The sequence below is a fragment of the Hordeum vulgare genome, chromosome 4H, assembly GCF_904849725.1.
Source record: "Hordeum vulgare subsp. vulgare chromosome 4H, MorexV3_pseudomolecules_assembly, whole genome shotgun sequence".
Lineage (NCBI taxonomy): Eukaryota > Viridiplantae > Streptophyta > Magnoliopsida > Poales > Poaceae > Hordeum > Hordeum vulgare.
In genome coordinates this window covers 577,404,234-577,425,148 of record NC_058521.1, presented here as the reverse complement: position 1 = coordinate 577,425,148, position 20,915 = coordinate 577,404,234, and the positions used below count along the sequence as shown (strand labels likewise).

Here is a 20,915-nt window from a genome sequence, read left to right as displayed (position 1 = left end):
TCAATCAAATATATGAGAAATTGTATTTGTGATATATCACCTTGTTCCAAATTATAGGACATTTTGGATATTTTGAGCATCTCCAACAGACGCGCTTCGCCCGGCGTCCAAAAAACTAATTTACAGCGCGCCCATCGTCAGGTTTGGCGCGGCGCGCAGCGCTCGCTCCAGCAGCCGCGCTGAAATACAACGCGGGCGCGCAGCTCCAGCAGCGCGCTAAAATGCAGCGCGCGCAGCTGACGCCTCACATTTCTTTATTTTGGACACAAATTTTACACATTCATTCAACACAAAACACATGGCATATAATTTAAATCAGAAACATCATTCAACCAAGTTCTTGTCCAAAAGTTCATACCCACAAGTTCAAATTCATGCCCACAACATCAATCAACGAAGTTCAAAATGCAAAACAAGTTCATGACACAAACGAAAGGCACAAAAATCAAGCCTCGTCTTCATCCTCATCTTCCTCTGATTCATCCGACTCCGACGAAGACGATTCTTCCTCCTCCTCTCCATTGTTGCGCGCCGCATCCTCATCACGTGAAGCTCGGAAGGTGTTGCCAAGATCGTAGGAAGGTGGCACACCGGCGCCCAGAGGTGCACCCATGCCGCCAATGAGAGCCGCAAAACTCATGCCACCCATGCCATCTGTGCCGTCCAAGCCGCCCGAAGGTGGTCCAAAGCCACCCATGCCTCACATGGTCTCCATGGTAGCTCCAAAGCCACCCATGGAACCCATGCCGCCCATGGTGGCTCCAAAGCCACCCATGGCACCAATGCCACCCATGCCGCTAAGGCCACCGCCACCCATTTCGTGAATCATGGCTCTTTTTTGGATCAAGACTTGTTCATAGGCAAGATTGACATACTCCTTTTGCGCATCATTGAACAAAGATGTGTCCAAGAAGAACAAGTGTTTCTCCCATTCCAACAATTTAGATCGCTCCTTCATGGCCACCTTCCTCTCCTCCAATGCCACTTTCCTCTCCTCGTCTGCCACCCTCCTCTCCTCGGCCACGCCATCTTGGTTCCTTGCCATTTTTCTCACCTCGTTGGCTTCTTTTCTTGCGTTGACAATTGCTTCCATAGCATTTTTTAGCTCATCATCTCCTTTCCTCTTCTTCTTTTCTTTTGTGTCTTTCTTGGTGCCATCTGGTCGTTTGGGCTTCGAGTATGAAACCGAGTTTGGTGTGGGGCTTCTCTTGCCTTCTTCACTTGATGCATCCTCCTCCCTCATCATCTTCCAAAACATTTGTTCGCTTGCGTCTTTTGCTCAAGTCCAAATCATCAATATTGTCACGCTTCTTCCATTTCTCATCATCCTTCAATACTTCGTAGCAATGAGGCAAGGTAAATGGCCTTCCTTTCTTTATCTTCCCCTTCTTGGTCTTCTTCTCCTCTCCTTTGAACAAGTTTTGTGCAATATTTAACTACATGAAAACAAAACAAGTTTGTGCAATATTTAGCACAAGGAACACCAACAACAAGCATGATGATGAACATGAGGAATGATGAAATGACACTTACCCTATCGTTATCATTGGTGCCACTTGGGTTCAACTTGTCAACCGCTTTTTGTGCGGCTGCCCATTGTTGACAATCCTTGTTGATGGTCGACCATCGGGACGAAGCGATCGTGCTGAGCGGTCAATTTCACTCACGTTGCAAAGATCAAAGTGTTCTTTCATCCGGAGCCAATAAGCCTCTCTACTTTGATCACCTCCAACGGACGGATCTCTCGACACATCCAACCAAGTTTTACATAGCACGACGTCTTCTTGGTTTGTCTAGTTGCCTCCTCTTCCTTTCGGTGCATCGACAATGCCCTCACCATCCTGGTCCACCTCGAACTCATGGTCTTCCAAATGCATGTCATTGGTTTGAGATCAATGCGAATTGTTCGAGCCAACATCCATAGTTGACATGTATGCATCGTCGTTGACACTACAAAGTATATAGAACAATGCAAATAAGTATCTATATGTATGCATTCAAAAAAGAACAAGAAAAAAAAAGTTAGGGAAATTTTCTACCTTTGGCGCATATCGTCGAACACACTGTGCGCGTCGGCCGCCGGCTCAACAAGTGAGCTCGCCGGCGCTTCGGTAGCCGCCTCGCCCCTCACACGCCCTGCAAGCTTCTTTCTCTACGCCTTCAAGGTGCCGGAGCCGCCCGCCGTCTTGTTCTTCTTCGCGGATGTCTTGCCCTTCTTCGGTCGCACCGCATTTGGGAGGTTCGAGGGCTTCATCACGGCGGGCGCCGGCGCCGGCGCGACAATGCCAGCCGCCGAGGTCATCCGCGGCGGCATGAAGAGGCCGCGCGCGAGGCTGATGCTCGGATGAGCTCTGGCGAAGGCGAAGGCGATACCAACGCTCCCAGCGCTAGGGTTTGCGGCGGCGGCGGCGGTGGAGGGTTCGTGGTTGTACGATGGGGTGAGGGGGGAGCCGGCGCGCGTCCATCGGGTCAGTTCACCGGTGCCGGCGCGTGCGGGGCGAAGGTGCCGCGGTGGGAGAGAGTGCGGCGCGAGCGCTCGTGTGTGCCGCGCGGAAGCGGACGCCCCAAATACGCAGTGCGCGATGGCGGTTCGGACCGCGCGCCCAACTATATATGCCGCGCGCGCGGTATTGCGCGTCCGCTGGAGACACTCTCTCGATTGCGCGCACGCTAAAATGGGTAAATTTGCGACACGGCGCTTGTTTAGCGCGGCTGTTGGAGATGCTTTTAATATGGGGACACTAAAACGCGTCTATATACATTCTATTTATAAAAAGTTAGAACATCTTATAATTTGGAACGGATGGAGTAGTTTTTAAGATGGTACTTTGGCCATTATTTTTAGTGCAAACATGCCGTTTCATACTTTGTAATGTTTCCTATTATAGCAATTCTTCTTTTTAAATGATCAAACTTAGAAATGTTTGGTTGACAAAATCTTAAGAGGTCATTATCACCTTAAATTAGATCGGTACACCTCCCTAAATACTCTCCATTGGACTAGTGAAAAAACAAATACCCACAAATCAGCACACGATCCATTAAAGTGTGAATCTTAATTAGAATTGAAGGACAAAATTTTCACCTTCGATGGAGCATCAATCGAAACAAGACGAAAGAACATAAATTGGTTGGCGGCACTAGCTACACTATTGCCTGAAGAATTTTTTGTCAGTGGTACTACACTAGACTTCTTTCTTTGGCATTATCGTTATCAATTAGTGCAGAAGCAACCTGTGTATGCCTTCTCCATCACATCAACGATTCTTCGGAATCAATCGCGTATGCTAAAGAGGTAATAGCACTGGGGATCCTAGAACTTGCACACAATGTGATGGTTTGATCCTAAAACTAGCAAAGTGTACCTATTTCATCCTAGAACTTGCTCCTCTTGTGCAGTTTTAGTCCACAGCCAATCACAGTGCGCCAAGTGGACAGAGTGGGGCAGTGTTGGTGGTTTTGCAAAGTGGCCCTTCCATTTGTCACTTATTAATATAGCTGCACACAGTTTCAAAATGCACCTGAATTAATTAAGCTTCAATCTTCTGGCGCATGCATGCATGCACGTATCTCTCATCGATGTCCTCGGCGGCGAGCTCTTCTCGCTCGTCGACTCCGACGGCCGCATGACGGAGGACCTCGCGCGGCATTACTTCCGCCAGCTCGTCTCCGCCGTCCGGTACTGCCACTCTCGCGGCGTCTACCACCGCGACATCAAGCCGGAGAATTTGCTGCTCGACGGCGAGGGTGAGCTTAAGGTCGCCGACTTCGGGCTCGGCGCCATCGCGGACGGGAGCCTCCACCACACCCTCTGCGGCACCCCTGCCTACGTCGCGCCAGAGATCCTCTCGAAGCAGGGGCACGACCCGGCCAAGGACGACATCTGGTCCTGCGGCGTGGTGCTCTTCGTGCTCGCCGCCGGCTACCTCCCATTCAACGACGCCAGCCTCATCAACATGTACCGCAAGATCTACGCCGGCAGGTTCTGCTGCCCGAACTGGTTCTCGCCGGCGCTGCGCCACCTGCTGCGCCGCATCCTCGACCCCAACCCGGCCACGCGCATTGACATGGACGGCATCATGGAGCACCCGTGGTTCTGCCATGGCGCGGGCGGCAACGGCGAGCTGGAGAAGCTGATGCACGGCCACGAGGAGGAGGCGTGGTTCAAGACGGAGTTCAAAACTAATTGAAACTGAAATGAAATTAATCAATAATCCGCTGAATTACGATGGTATCTAAATATGCATAACAAGTCTCTATATACATGGCCTGATATAATCATTTTACACAAAGAAATGAACACAACATGGAAATAACTTTCTGCTACAAATTTCATAGCCCGAATGACCCAGCTTATAATGCAGATAATACAACACCAATCCAAATTCCAAATGGATAGATATATAGGATATAAAGCATCATCGACTAAGATGTTCTTGCACCACAAATAACTCACTCAGCACGAAGTAAGTGAAACAACATTTTGTATAGAAGACAGCCCAAAAAGATGTAACTGATGAGTGATGCTACTACCTCACCACCCCACATGGATGCAACATAATTGAATACTTGCCGAACCTAAGATTCAAAAATTTCTTGCTTGATTTGAACATGTAAACTCTTGCATTGTCTTCTCATATCAAAGTTGCGATACTTATTTTGGATCGAAGGGCGTAGTAAAAAGATTAAAAAAAAGGTCTATATGTTTTTTTAATTATTTACTGCAGATTAGCTTGTGCCCGTATATGGATTACCGCTGATACACCAATTACCATGGTTTCTAATATAGATAGCAGGCCTGTATACACACACATGGAATGATATAATGATTTCAGACAAAAATTGAACACAGCATTGAAACAAGTTTCGTCTACAAATTTTGCAGCTCAAATGACCCACAGCTTGTAATGCAGGCAATACAGCACCAGTCCAAATTCCAAATGCATAGATATATAGGATATAAATCATCATTGACTTTGATGTCTTTGCACCACAGGTAACGCACTGAGATGCAACAAGTGAAACAACACTCTGTAGTAGAAGACAGACCAAAAAAGATGTAACTGATGTGTGATGCTACGACTTCACCACTCCACATGGACATGGATGCAAAACAATTGACTATTTGTCCTGCTACAGGTTACCATCACCTAATAAGATTCAAAAAATTCCTTGCTTGATTTGAAGAACATGTGAACTCTTCCATTGCCTTCTCAATTCTCCTATCCAAAATAACCTGTGAAGAAGAAGAAAAACAGCATCGGCATTCAGTAACACAAGAAGAGGAAGTGCCACAATGTCATATGATTCAAACAAGAAGCAGACCACATTGCATGTCAGTGATGAGTGATGAGCAGAAGAAGAAACCTCCAAAACTACTGAAGGGCTTCGAGTGCGAGGAGGTCGAGGAGGTCCATCCTATCAGCTTGATCGAGCAGGTGATCCATGTCATCGGCGTTCATGGGGATCTGCAGAGACTCGGCCTGCTGCGCGGAGGCGGCCGACGGCGAGTAGGCGAGGCGGAAGCTGGCGAGGTTGGGGCTGGGGGTGCCGATCTTGGCCGTGCCCGCGAACGCCGCCGCGGCGTCCAGGCTGCTCTCGAAGACTACCACGGCGACGGAGAAGCCCTCGGCCCTGGCCTCCACCACGGGCCCGAACCGGCTGAAGATGTCGACGGGGTCGCTCGCCGGAGGGACGGCGGTCGGGCCGGTGAAGTTGAGCAGCAGACCCGTCAGCCGTGCCTGCTCGTCCTTGTTGTTGAGGCCGACGCTCTGTGGGGGCTTCGCCGAAGGAGCGGCCGTGGTGGCGGCGATGTCATGCAGTGGTTGCGCGATATGATCGGCAGCGGCAGTGGTGACTGCAACGTCGTGCGGCTGCGCGGCATGATCGGCGGCAGCAGCAGCGCTTGAGCCCCTTGTCACGGCACCAGCATTCGGTGGAGGAGTGCCGAGATCGGCTCTGCGGGTCACCGGCGATAGCGACATCCACCGTGCGGCCCTGCGCATGAGCTTCCCCATCTTTGTGGTTGTCTTGTGCGACACGGGTTGTGGAGCTGACTCGTAGTTCTCGAGCGAGTGTGAGGCCACCAGGGGTAAGTAAGCAGAGAGGAGGGTCTTTAATTAATTCAGGTGCTAATGCAAATGGCCGACAGGTGTTCACTAATAAGTGACAAATGGAAGGGCCACTTTGCAAAACCACCAACACTGCCCCCACTCTGTCCACTTGGCGCGTTGTGATTGGCTGTGGACTAAAACTGCACAAGAGGAGCAAGTTCTAGGATGAAATAGATGCATTTTGCTAGTTTTAGAATCAAACCATCACATTATGTGCAAGTTCTAGGATCCCCAGTGCTATTACCGCTAAATGTCTCGGGGAAGTCTACAAAGAAACTTTAGGGTTTGATTATACTATTTTCTGTGCCCTCTTTCTGATAGAATGACGTGCTCAGGTTTTTCTTGTAGCGAACTCAAGCGCTAGCAGACACACTCCTTTTCAGACTTTTTAGGCTGACGGAAACAACTCCAAATGGTATAATACCACTGGGCACTGGTAGTACGGGCGTTTAATAAAGAGGTAATAGCAGTGGGATCCTAGAACTTGCACACAATGTGATGGTTTGATGCTAAAACTAACAAAGTGCACCTATTTCATCCTAGAACTTGCTCCTCTTGTGCAGTTTTAGTCCACAGCCAATCACAGCGCGCCAAATGGACAAAGAGGGACAGGGTCGGTCTTTTGCACACAGCCCCTTGCGTTTATCACTAATTAATATAGCTGCACACAGTTTCAAAATGCACCTGAATTAATTAAGCTTCAATCTTCTGGCGCATGCATGCATGCATGCATGCACGTATCTCTCGTCGATGTCCTCGACGGCGAGCTCTTCTCGCTCGTTGACTCCGACGGCCACATGACGGAGGACCTCGCGTGGCATTACTTCCGCCAGCTCCTCTCCGCCGTCCGGTACTGCCACTCCCGCGGCGTCTACCACCGCGACATCAAGCCGGAGAATTTGCTGCTCGACGGCGAGGGCAAGCTTAAGGTCGCCGACTTCGGGCTCGGCGCCGTCGCGGACGGGAGCCTCCACCACACCCTCTGCGGCACCCCTGCCTACGTCGTGCCGGAGATCCTCTCGAAGCAGGGGCACCACCCGACCAAGGTCGACATCTGGTCCTGCGGCGTGGTGCTCTTCGTGCTCGCCGCCGGCTACCTCCCATTCAACGACGCCAGCCTCATCAACATGTACCGCAAGATCTACGCCGGCAGGTTCCGGTGCCCCAACTGGTTCTCGCCGGCGCAGCGCCACCTGCTGCGCCGCATCCTCGACCCCAACCCGGCCACGCGCATTGACATGGACGGCATCATGGAGCACCCGTGGTTCTGCCACGGCGCGGGCGGCGACGGCGAGCTGGAGAAGCTGATGCGCGGCCACGAGGAGGAGGCGGGGTTCAAGACGGAGTTCAAAACTAATTGGAACTGAAATGAAATTAACCAATAATCCGCTGAATTACGATGGTATCTAAATATGCATAACAAGTCTCTATATACATGGGCTGATATAATCATTTTACACAAAGAAATGAACACAACATGGAAATAATTTCTGCTACAAATTTCATAGCGACCCAGCTTATAATGCAGATAATACAACACCAGTCCAAATTCCAAATGGATAGATATATAGGATATAAAGCATCATCGACTAAGATGTTTTTGCACCACAAATAACTCACTCAGCACGAAGTAAGTGAAACAACATTTTGTATAGAAGGCAGCCCAAAAAGATGTAACTGATGAGTGATGCTACTACCTCACCACCCCACATGGATGCAACATAACTGAATACTTGCCGAACCTAAGATTCAAAAATTTCTTGCTTGATTTGAACATGTAAACTCTTGCATTGTCTTCTCATATTAAAGTTGGGATACTTATTTTGGATCAGAGGGCGTAGTAAAAGGATTAAAAAAAGGTTTATATGTTTTTTTTAATTATTTACTGCAGATTAGCTTGTGCCCTTATACGGATTACCGCTGATACACCAATTACCATGGTTTCTAATATGGATAGCAGGCCTGTATACACACACATGGAATGATATAATGATTTCAGACAAAAATTGAACACAGCATTGAAACAAGTTTTGTCTACAAATTTTGCAGCTCAAAGGACCCACAGCTTGTAATGCAGGCAATACAACACCAGTCCAAATTCCAAATGCATAGATATATAGGATATAAATCATCATTGACTTTGATGTCTTTGCACCACAGGTAACGCACTGAGATGCAGCAAGTGAAACAACACTCTGTAGTAGAAGACAGACCAAAAAAGATGTAACTGATGTGTGATGCTACGACTTCACCACTCCACATGGACATGGATGCGACACAATTGACTATTTGTCCTGCTACAGGTTACCATCACCTAATAAGATTCAAAAAATTCCTTGCTTGATTTGAAGAACATGTGAAATCTTCCATTGCCTTCTCAATTCTCCTATCCAAAATAACATGTGAAGAAGAAGAAAAACAGCATCGGCATTGAGTAACACAAGAAGAGGAAGTGCCGCAATGTCATATGATTCAGACAAGAAGCAGACCACATTGCCTGTCAGTGATGAGAAGAAGAAGAAACCTTCAAAACTACTGAAGGGCTTCGAGTGCGAGGAGGTCATCAAGCAGGTGATCCATGTCATCGGCGTTCATGGGGCTCTGGGGAGACTCGGCCTGCTGCGCAGAGGCGGCCGACAGCGAGTAGGCGAGGCGAAAGCTGACGAGGTTGGGGCTGAGGGCGCCGATCTTGGCCGTGCCCGCGAACGCCGCCGCGGCGTCCAGGCTGTTCTCGAAGACTACCACGGCGACGGAGAAGCCCTCGGCCCTGGCCTCCACCACGGGCCCGAACCGGCTGAAGATGTCGACGAGGTCGCTCGCCGGAGGGACGGCGGTCGGGCCGGTGAAGTTGAGCAGCAGACCCATCAGCCGTGCCTGCTCGTCCTTGTTGTTGAGGCCGACGCTCTATGGGGGCTTTGCCGGAGGAGCGGCCGTGGTGGCGGCGACGTCATGCGGCGGCTACGCGGTATGATCGGCAGCGGCAGTGGTGACTGCAACGTCGTGCGGCTGCGCGGCATGATCGGCGGCAGCAGCAGCGCTTGAGCCCCTTGCCACGGCACCAGCATTCGCCGGAGGAGTGCCGAGATCGGCTCTGCGGGTCACCGGCGATAGCGACATCCGCCGTGCGGCCCTGCGCATGAGCTTCCCCATCTTTGTGGTCGTCTTGTGCGACAGGGGTTGTGGAGCTGGCTCGTAGTTCTCGAGCGAGTGTGAGGCCACCGGGGGAAGTAAGCAGAGAGGAGGGTCTTTAATTAATTCAGGTGCTAATGCAAATAGCCGACAGGTGTTCACTAATAAGTGACAAATGGAAGGGCCACTTTGCAAAACCACCAACACTGCCCCCACTGTGTCCACTTGGCGCGCTGTGATTGGGTGTGGACTAAAACTGCACAAGAGGAGCAAGTTCTAGGATGAAATATATGCACTTTGCTAGTTTTAGGATCAAACCATCACATTGTGTGCAAGTTTTAGGATCCCAGTGCTATTACCTCTTTAATAAACTGAGCTGCTGATACAGGCTGACAGAACTCAGACTTTTCTTAGGCTAACAGAAAACAGCTCCGGAATCTAATACTTCATCCGTTCCTAAATATAAGTCTTTTTAGATATTTCAACAAGGGACCACATACGAAACAAAATAAGTGAACCTACACACTAAAATATGTCTATATACATCCGTATGTAGTTTCCTATTGAAATGTCTAAAAAGACTTATATTTAGAAACGGAGGGAGTACATGCCTATGGGCTAAATTTCATGTTTTGATTTCTTTAAAAGTTGATTCAGATTTGATTTTAATTTATACAAATTTCAAGATCCGACCATTTTCCATCATCAGAGTCTACGACGATAGGATATAATAGTCTACCACCAAAGACCCTAGCGGTAGAGTTAGACGCCCTATCGTCAAATTTTCCTAAGTATCAAACACAGTACGTGTTCACACTTACTATCAAGCACCTTGACGATAGGGTTGTACAGGCTACCGCTAACGTATTTGACGGTAAGCGTTCATCGTGCTGATGTGGATAAGTTTCCTATCATCAAGGATTTTGACGGTAGGCTATTACACCTACCACCAAGGACGCCGGTGGTAGGAAAAGGATCAAATCCTAAAAGTTTTACAAAAATGTGTGCGCACTCGTGTCTCGTGATGTTGTTCACATGCATGTCGGCCTGTACGTCTTAGGCAGCCCTGCTCTATGTTCAAGATGAAACAAAGCATAAGTCTATCAAAATTATTAGTTAGCGAGTACATTTTTTAATGATTAGTATCACTTTTACATGTTGCAATAAATGATGTACTGCATGTATACCGTTTATCGCAACTGATAGTTTTTCTTTTTTTTGTAGGTTCGTATTTTTAAAATACTTTATCTCCTAAACCGTGAGTCTAAATTTTGAACCGTTTTCACCGTTGGCTTTCTCGCATCGAGATCTTCAAAACTAGAACCCATATTGGTTGGTTTTGACGAACTTTTTTTTCACGAAAAAAACCAGACAAAAAACCGTGTCTCACGCTATAGAAAAAATATAGAAAACGCGTTATTTTCCCTTTCCTAGATGCACAGATCGTACCTCTCACGAAGGCAAAATCGTGCCTCTCGTGGAAAAAAGAAAGCAGAAAACACATTTTTTTCTTTCGGAAAAGGCACGGGCATGCCTCTCGCAAAGACAAAACCGTGTCTTTCGCGGAAGCAAAACCGTGTCTCTCGCAAAACAAAATTATTTTTTTCTTTTTGGGAGAGGCACGGGCGTGCCTCTCGCGAAGGCAAAACCGTGCCATTCGAGGAAGCAAAACCGTGTCTCTTACAAAAAAACATAAAACACGTTTTCCCCTTTTCGAGAGGCGTGCATGCAAAACCATGCTTTTCGCGAAAACAAAACCGTGACTCTCGTAAAAAAACTAAAAACGTGTTTTTTTTCTCTTTCCGAGAGCCAGGGCCGTGCCTCTCGCAAAGGCAAAATCATGCCTCTCGCAAAAAAACAGAAAACGTGTTTTTCGACTAAAAAACAAAACAATGATTGATTTTTTTTCGTCCAATAGTTACGAAAAACCTACGAAAAACAGAAACACGAAAAAAATCTGAAAAAAAACTTACTCTAAAAAGCCGAAAACACGTACGAAAAAATAAAAAAAAAATACGAAGAAAACATTTAAAACACAACACGTGACGACGGCTGAGAATGCGTCAAATGACGACGGCGCGTCAGAGTGATCACTCGGAGGCTCCCGAAGGAGTGCTCATTATTTCTTAGCCTATGCACTGGCCTGTTCGACCCAGCCGGCCAGTACGCATTAATTAACCCGAAGCGCGTTACCGTTCAAAAAATACGTACACAAAAATTAGTCCGAAACGCGTGCGTCGTGGAAAATCCAGCGGAAGGATTTACGAGCAATACTGGTCCACAAGCTTCGCCAGGCCCTGTTCCTCCGGAAAAATCAATAGTAACTTGTTAGAGTATCTAGCCGGATTGAGTAAATTCGGTCTTTTATACGCCCGCGGATGTATCCGGAGGCTTTTTATAGTTTATTTTGTATATCTACATACCTTACATTTAGACTCTCAAATACATATAAAATTATGCGCATAAATCATTCGATAATAAATGTCACACATAAAATAAAAATTGGTAACTAACATAAAAGATTGTTTACATCAATTTTATTTGAAGTGCACAATGAATCATCTGATCTTTAATTTTCATTGTGGGTCCATATATGGTCCACCAGATCATTAAGTAGGTGCGTGTGCACGTGATGATCTCGAAGATTTTGATGCATTTGCATGAAATTCATAAGTTGCATTGCATCTTGATCTTCAAGTATTTCAACTTGTTCTTCAGGTGTTTCAAAATCGTTGGTTTGGGCTACACCATCATCCTCATTATCGACGATTATATTGTGCAAAATAGCACAATATTTTATCACCTGTCACAAAGTTTCTTGTTCCCAGATCATTGCAGCCCCACGAACAATTCTCTAACGCGCTTGCAGCACTCTAAAAGCCCTCTCCACATCATTCCTAGCTGATTCCTGCATTGTTGTGAAGTGCTTTTGTTTTCTTCCATGTGGTTCGGATATGGTATTCACAAATGCAGCCCACTAAGGATATATGCCATCGGCAAGATAGTATCACATGTTGTAGTCTCGGTCGTTGACGATGTAGTTGCATGAAGGTGATTCCCTGTTGCAAAGCCTCCTGAACATCGGGATCGTTGAAGCACGTTGATGTCATTATGAGAGCCTCGCATTCCAAAGAAAGCATGCCAAATCCATAAGTCATGTGATGCCACCGCCTCTAATATGATTTTGGCCTCTTTTGTGTGACCTTGGTACATTCCTCGCAAACCTTTGGGACAGTTTTTCCATTGCCAATGCATGCAATTGATTGATCCAAGCATTCATGGAAACCCTCTGGCCTCTCCAATTGCCAACAACTTCTCCGTGCCATGTGCATTTGGCTCTCTCACATACTCTGCTCCAAACACCTCCATCACAACACGACCAAACTTGACAGTAGTTTTCAGGCATGTGCTCTCCTCTATCCTGACCATCTCACCAACGGTATCAGCCGCAGTACCAAGTGCAATCATCCTCATGGCAGCCGTCCACTTCCACTTGACAGAGAAAGAGAGTTGAGCGCCACAATCCCTTGTGAGCTTGAAGTAGTCATCGTGTGCCTCCACTCCCTCCATAATGCGCAAGAACAATGGTTCTCGCATGTGAAAACGACAACAAAAAAATGTATCAGCCGGGAAAGTTGGTTCCAAATCAAAGTAATACTTCTGTGGTAGCTTTGCTTCGGATACCCTACCCCGATTGATGATTCTTCTCCCTTTGATTGAATCATCATTTCCAAGAAAAAGAGTAATGCATTACTACATACCAGTCTAGTTTTACTGGGTTTATCATGCATCAGGATATAATGACGTTACCATCATTTCCAAGGAAAAGAGTAATGCATTACTGCATACACTAGTAGAAAAAGGGCCTATAGCCCCGGTTCGGTTGGGCCATTAGTCCCGGTTCACGAACCGGGACTAATCAACCGGGACAAATGCTAGTCCCGGTTAGGCCCCGAACCGGCGCTAATGACCTTCCACGTGGCGGGGCTAGGAGCGGGGGGGGGGGGGGGAGGGGTATTAGCCCCGGTTCATATTACGAACCGGGGCTATTTCTTCGCTGCTTTTTTAGCACTTTTAAGGGTTTAGGGGTTTGCTCTAAATTGGATGGGGCTATTTTGCTGCCCCCTATTTTCCCATTTATTTGTTTTTGGCACTTTTTAATTCTTGTTTTGCACTAAATTGGATGGTACATACACAACAATAAAGAAACAACTATATTGCACATCATCGTCACGAATATATTACACCATCTCATTTGTCGTGCTTTGTCGAACATATTACAAAATATAGACACGAGTTACATGCACACATATGCATATCTTTTACACTTTAACATTTCATTTGAATTGCATCGACGGGTAATAATATTCTCCCATCACATCTAGGACCTCTGCATCTAAGAATCCGGCAATTTCCTCTTGAATTGCTCGTACACGTTCCTGTGGTAGAAGACCTTCCCGCAACCATTTGATCTAATTTAAAGAAGGGGTCAATATATATCAATGAAACCGAACACAACTCACGGTAATAAAATAAAGTTGTGAGTATTGTTTATCGTACTTCAATTTTTTTTATGCCCTGGTTTTTGCCTTTCTCATGGGTCGTGTGGCGAATGAACTCACAAACATAGTATCCACATAAATTATTCCCGTGTTCCTGCCTCAAGCACTTTACGAGAACAGAGTTCAATCAAAAACATAATCAAGAATTATAATGGTATTGAAACTAGAATAAAGAGATGCGCAGATCTAGCTAGTAGTTACTTACATCTATTTGTTTAAATGTAAGCTCTGACTTCCAAACACCCCAAGCCTTGGTGGTGAACCGTTTCCAAGCCCTCCAAGAAAAGAAAATGAATAAAGGAGTTCTATATTAATTTCTTGCTATCAGGAAATGAACGAGAAGTTGCCGATATAGTGCCATAATGATTGAAATTACCTCTAGAGGCATTTCTGCATGTTCGCCCATTCAGGGAGGGGTGTGCGTTTCGGGTCCATGACTATTACTTTTTCCTCGTCGGGTACAATGATTAACAAAATAAAGTGGAACCTACGCACGCATAACAAGTCAATTATACACTTATAATAACATCGAATAAGCGAAAATAGAATGTGTGTAGTAACACTCACTTGAAGTTGTAAGGAAATAGTATTTCCCTTTTGGTACCGGAAAACCTTAACCCTTGTACCAAGTTTTTCTGTGTCTCGCATGGCTTCGTTTCGAGACTTTGGTGATGAATGTAATATGGGTCAATGAACCCAATGTCATAGATTTGTCCTCTTTTGCATTCGAGAATCTTCATTCTGCAAAATTAATATAGTGATGAGTAAGATTATACATGCAAGAACAAGTTGAGTAAGACTTAATGACATAAATTAATAATACTTACAAACAATAGGCAGTGATGATAGATTTTTCGAGGGCATCTTGTTTGTATAACTAAAATAATTCGTCGAATTCAATCATTAGCATGCCTTGTCCAGTCCTGAAATGCTCGTCTTTATATGCAAGGTAGATCCAGTTTTGTTGTTCAGCACATGCTTGCATGTACTAGTCATGCAATCTTCGCATTTTTGTTGGTAGCACGTTGACTAACTCAGGTTTGACGAGAGGAGCCCCGTACCGGTACAAGTATGTTATGTCAGCGAATTCCTGCAAATGGTTTATGTACTCATCAATAGACATGCCTTGAGCCTTGGCCGCTTCTCCGTATAATGCAACAAACTCCGGATCGATACCAGCTGTTTCATCATTCCTCTGCTCGACCGCAGCTCCGCTCGAGCACACCTTTGTATCGGAATACACTTTGAGCGGGGGGCACGATTGGTTTTTCTGTTGTCCGAGTTGGGCAACTGATTTCCCGTTGGACGTACTACTCTTCAACCGCTGCTTTTTTGCCTGAGCCGACTTGAGAATAGAGCGTTCATAGTCTGCTCACAACGGTGGCGAGGGATCTGCAACGGTTTTCAGCATTTTCACGCATGCGGCGTGATCTTCTGGGGTGGTCGGGAACTCTGGCTCTTTCGGTTTCTTCTTGTTAGCCGTCTCAAACTTCCACTGTTGATGCTGGGCATCTGCCCTCTTAATATTGTCCTCTCCAGTATAGTCCCAATGTCTCTTCTCCATATCCTTATGAGGTACTTTTGGGAGGGGCGAACACTTACGTTTCGGTGATCGATACCCCTTTCTGCCGTCACTATTAGCGGTGGTACGTTTCCGCTTTTTGCTCTGATCCTTAGTGGACGGAGACGGCTGACGGGGCAGTGGAGACGGCTGCGCTGGAGACTGGTGAGGTGGCGAAGACGACATTTGCGCTGGAGACTGGTGAAATGGAGGCGAAGAAGGATTGCTGCTATGAGGAGTCGGTGGCCTTGGCGTCCAATTTGGAAGCAAGATGTCCTCCTTTGGCCATACAACGGTTTGTTTCTTGACTTCTCCAAGATGAGTCAAATCCCTAACTTCACTTGTAGGGTGGTCGAGCTTCAGCTCCTCATAATATTTCATCACTTCATCCACCGCGATGACAGCGTACCCTTCTGGAACCGGAGAGCAATGCCAACTTGGATTATGTCCAAAATATGGCCATGCCGACCGCCACCGTCAACCTTAAGTAAGCAACTTTCACCTTTAGCTCACAAGGTGTGCTCTCTGTGATATCATCCACTGGGTAGCGACGAGGAGGATCCGTCGTCAGTGCATCATCACCATCATCCTGGAGCTGCGTGGAAGCGACACTGCTTTTCTGATTCGATGCAGCTTCTATCATGAGCCGCTGAGATTGGCCGCTACCTTGTTGTTTGTCGATTTGATCATGTTGCAGCCGCTTTACTGCTTCGTCTAGATTATGCAGCCGGTCTGCCTCAGCCGCTTTATCACGTGCCTCCTTTTCCTTTCTCCTCTGATGGCTTCATTCGGGAAATCTCTTCCTTTCCTCGGAAAACGCAAGCATCCACGGCGGGGAGCCTGGTAAGCCTCGTGCTTGCCCTTTGTGTTCCTTATTCCCAAGGGCGCGTGTGAGCTCGTCGTTCTCTCTATCGGGAATGAACCGTCCCTCTTCAACATCTTGTATTGCACATCTAATGTCCTCGATGGGTAGGGGATTATCCTTGTGTCTTTGGTTATATATTGTCTTCCCTTCTTCGTACAACAAGCCCCCATGCCCGTTAAACCAGTTTCTTCCCCGTTCGAGCCATCTTAAGGTCTCTGGAGTGATATTTTTTCTAGAAATGATGCCTCAAGTGCTTCCCACTTAGCCATCTTACCGCCGTAGCCACCAGGCCCCATAATATGGTGGTACTTCTTCTTACCTGCATTCATCTTATTTGTTGCAGATTTTTTCAAGGCGTCCTCCGATTTCCTGTACGCCACAAATTCGGTCCAGTAGTCTTTTATCTTCTCATAGCCGTGATCGAAATCTGGAGTCTTATTTTTCAAGATAAATTCCTGGTGCAATCTTTTTTTTTCAGCCCCTGAATAGATCAGCCATCTTCTTAAGAGCCCACTCCTTGACTTTTTTCTCTAGGGCCTCTTTTTGCCTCTTCATTTCCTCCTCATTTGGCTCCTCCTCATCTCAATCCTTCCTCCCTTGACTTAATCCATTCTCGAGTGGTGATAGGGATGTGGTCCCTAACAACAAATCTGCATGCCTTCACAAACTTCTGCTTTACATCTGTGGGAGCAATTGGTTGCCCGGCATTTGAGACTGTTTCGATCCTGTATCTCTCACCGTCATCCAGCTTCTTGGTTGGGCCTCGTTTCATTCGTACTGAAGTTTTGCTCCATCCGGAGGGCTAAAAGCAAGAGCATTAATATATGTATATAACAGAGGATTAATTTATTAATATATATATGCACCTCGACGGAGCGGTCGGCTTCTCCCTTGTCGGCTTCTTTCTCATTTGAGCCGTTGATTCCTCCCTCGCCCGAGGCGTGGGCGTCTACCTCACCGGAGCTTCTACCTCGTGTGTTGAGAGACTCATCTCCCTCGCCGGACTCGTTCAGAAACTGATTGGTGACATCGACATCGTGAACTAAAATATCATCCCCGTGGATGACACCATGCATTATGTATCGCATTCTCTCTTTGCATCAGAAATGACCCAACTGCTACCTCTTGAGCTTGCGTTGGATTTTTCCCTTGAAGAGGAAAGGGTGATGCAGACAGTAGCAGTAAGTATTTCCCTCAGTTTGAGAACCAAGGTATCAATCCAGTAGGAGTATCAAGACGAAGCACCGATGTACCTACGCAAAAACAGAAACTTGCACCCAATGCTACAAAGGGGTTGTCAATCCCTTCACGATTGTTTGCAAGGTGAGATCTGAAGGCGGAAAGTACAACAAAATAAAAGTGTAGGGCTGAAAATATGATGTGAAGTGTTGGAATTATACCCTAGAGGCAATAATAAATATAATAATTATTATAATTCCTGTATCAAGATAATCGTTTATTATCCATCCTATAATGGTATTGAATGAAGACTCATTTACATGTGTGGATACATAGACAAAACACTGTCCCTAGCAAGCCTCTAGTTGGCTAGCCAGTTGATCAAAGATAGTCAGTGTCTTCTGATTATGAACAAGGTGTTGTTGCTTGATAACTGGATCACGTCATTAGGAGAATCACGTGATGGACTAGACCCAAACTAATAGACGTAGCATGTTGATCGTGTCATTTTGTTGCTACTGTTTTCTGCGTGTCAAGTATTTGTTCCTATGACCATGAGATCATATAACTCACTGACACCGGAGGGATACTTTGTGTGTATCAAACGTCACAACGTAACTGGGTGACTATAAAGATGCTCTATAGGTATCTCCGAAGGTGTTAGTTGAGTTAGTATGGATCAAGACTGGGATTTGTCACTCCGTGTGACGGAGAGGTATCTCGGGGCCCACTCGGTAATACAACATCACACACAAGCCTTGCAAGCAATGTGACTTAGTGTAAGTTGCGGGATCTTGTATTACAGAACGAGTAAAGAGACTTGCCGGTAAACGAGATTGAAATAGGTATGTGGATACTGACGATCGAATCTCGGGCAAGTAACATACCGAAGGACAAAGGGAATGACATACAGGATTATATGAATCCTTGGCACGGAGGTTCAAACGACAAGATCTTCGTAGAATATGTAGGATCCGATATGGACATCCAGGTCCCGCTATTGGATATTGACCGAGAAGTCTCTCGGGTCATGTCTACATAGTTCTCGAACCCGCAGGGTCTGCACACTTAAGGTTCGACGTTGTTTTATGCGTATTTGAGTTATATGGTTGGTTACCGAATGTTGTTCGGAGTCCCGGATGAGATCACGGACGTCACGAGGGTTTCCGAAATGGTCCGGAAACGAAGATTGATATATAGGATGACCTCATTTGATTACCGGAAGGTTTTCGGAGTTACCGGGAATGTACCGGGAATGACGAATGGGTTCCGGGAGTTCACCGGGGGGGGGCAACCCACCCCGGGGAAGCCCATAGGCCTTGAGTGTGGCGCACCAGCCCTTAGTGGGCTGGTGGGACAGCCCAAAAGGGCCCTATGCGCATTGGAAGAAAAATCAAAGAGAAAGAAAAAAAAGGAGGTGGGAAGGGAAGGAAGGACTCCCACCAACCAAACCAAGTCCAACTCGGTTTGGGGGGGGAGACCTTCCCCCCTTGGCTCGGCCGACCCCCTTGGGGCTCCTTGAGCCCCAAGGCAAGGCCCCCCCTCTCCCACCTATATATACGGAGGTTTTAGGGCTGATTTGAGACGACTTTTCCACGGCAGCCCGACCACATACCTCCATGGTTTTTCCTCTAGATCGCGTTTCTGCGGAGCTCGGGCGGAGCCCTGCTGAGACGAGATCATCACCATCCTCCGGAGCGCCTTCACGCTGCCGGAGAACTCTTCTACCTCTCCGTCTCTCTTGCTGGATCAAGAAGGCCGAGATCATCGTAGAGCTGTACGTGTGCTGAACGCGGAGGTGCCGTCCGTTCGGTACTAGATCGTGGGACTGATCGCGGGATTGTTCGCGGGGCGGATCGAGGGACGTGAGGATGTTCCACTACATCAACCGCGTTCACTAACGCTTCTTCTGTACGGTCTACAAGGGTACGTAGATCACTCTTCCCCTCTCGTAGATGGACATCACCATGATAGGTCTCCGTGCGCGTAGGAAAATTTTTGTTTCCCATGCGACGTTCCCCAACAGTGGCATCATGAGCTAGGTTCATGCGTAGATGTCTTCCCAAGTAGAACACAAAAGTTTTTGTGGGTGGTGATGTGCGTTTTGCTGCCCTCCTTAGTCTTTTCTTGATTTCGCGGTATTGTTGGATTGAAGCGGCTTGGACCGACATTACTCGTACGCTTACGAGAGACTGGTTTCATCGCTACGAGTAACCCCGTTGCTCAAAGATGATTGGCAAGTGTCGGTTTCTCCAACTTTAGTTGAATCGGATTTTACCGAGGAGGTCCTTGGATGAGGTTAAATAGCAACTCATATATCTCTGTTGTGGTGTTTGCGTAAGTAAGATGCGATCCTACTAGATACCCATGGTCACCACGTAAAACATGCAACAACAAAATTAGAGGACGTCTAACTTGTTTTTGTAGGGTATGCTTGTGATGTGATATGGCCAATGATGTGATGTGATATATTGGATGTATGAGATGATCATGTTGTAATAGATAATATCGACTTGCACGTCGATGGTACGGCAACCGGCACGAGCCATAGGGTTGTCTTTATACTAACGTTTGTGCTTGCAGATGCGTTTACTATTTTGCTAGGATGTAGCTTTAGTAGTAATAGCATGAGTAGCACGACAACCCCGATGGCGACACGTTGATGGAGATCATGGTGTGGTGCCGGTGACAATAAGATCGTGCCGGTGCTTTGGTGATGGAGATCAAGAAGCACGTGATGATGGCCATATCATGTCACTTATGAATTGCATGTGATGTTAATCCTTTTATGCACCTTATTTTGCTTAGAACGACGGTAGCATTATGAGGTGATCTCTCACTAAAATTTGAAGACAAAATTGTGTTCTCCCCGACTGTGCACCGTTGCTACAGTTCGTCGTTTTCGAGACACCACGTGATGATCGGGTGTGATAGACTCAACGTTCACATACAACGGGTGCAAAACAGTTGCGCACGCGGAACACTCGGGTTAAGCTTGACGAGCCTAGCATGTGCCGACATGGCCTCGGAACACATGAGACTGAAAGGTCGATCATGAATCATATAGGTGATATGATTAGCATAGGGATGCTTACCACTGAAACTATACTCAACTCACGTGATGATCGGACTTGAGCTAGTGTAAGTGGATCATGAACCACTCAAATGACTAGAGAGATGTACTTTTTGAGTGGGAGTTTAGCGAATAATTTGATTAAGTTAAACTCTAATTATCTTGAACATAGTCTAAGTCCACTTTGAATATATTTGTGTTGTAGATCATGGCTCACGCGACAGTCACCCTGAATTTTAATACGTTCCTAGAGAAAGCTAAGTTGAAAGATGATGGAAGCAACTTTGTAGACTGGGCTCGTAATCTTAAGCTAATCTTACAAGCTGGGAAGAAGGATTATGTCCTTAATGCTGCGCTAGGAGATGAACCACCCGCTACGGCTGATCAGGATGTTAAGAACGCTTGGTTAGCACGTAAGGAGGAAAACTCAGTA

At 46.6% G+C, this 20,915-nt stretch overlaps 2 protein-coding genes across 2 annotated transcripts; both read left to right on the top strand.

Moving 5' to 3' along the window:
* The first annotated feature begins 1,991 nt into the window (after nucleotides 1-1,991).
* LOC123450797 (CBL-interacting protein kinase 29-like) lies at nucleotides 1,992-4,190 on the top strand. The gene is made up of 3 exons (XM_045127883.1): nucleotides 1,992-2,310; nucleotides 2,392-2,540; nucleotides 3,636-4,190. Exons 1-3 carry the CDS (start codon nucleotides 1,992-1,994, stop codon nucleotides 4,188-4,190), a joined length of 1,023 nt encoding a protein of 340 aa, XP_044983818.1.
* Nucleotides 4,191-6,844: 2,654 nt separating this feature from the next.
* Nucleotides 6,845-7,480, top strand: LOC123450796 (CBL-interacting protein kinase 29-like). The gene has a single exon (XM_045127882.1). The coding sequence runs from the start codon at nucleotides 6,845-6,847 to the stop codon at nucleotides 7,478-7,480; it is 636 nt and encodes a 211-aa protein (XP_044983817.1).
* Nucleotides 7,481-20,915: the final 13,435 nt, after the last annotated feature.

Coding starts and splice junctions, on each gene's coding strand:
- LOC123450797 (XM_045127883.1), top strand. CDS start 1,992: ATGCATTCAAAAAAGAACAAGAAAAAAAAAGTTAGGGAAATTTTCTAC. Junction 2,311..2,391: donor CGCCGAGGTCATCCGCGGCG/GCATGAAGAGGC, acceptor TCCCAGCGCTAG/GGTTTGCGGCGGCGGCGGCG. Junction 2,541..3,635: donor AGTGCGGCGCGAGCGCTCGT/GTGTGCCGCGCG, acceptor CGCATGACGGAG/GACCTCGCGCGGCATTACTT.
- LOC123450796 (XM_045127882.1), top strand. CDS start 6,845: ATGCACGTATCTCTCGTCGATGTCCTCGACGGCGAGCTCTTCTCGCTC.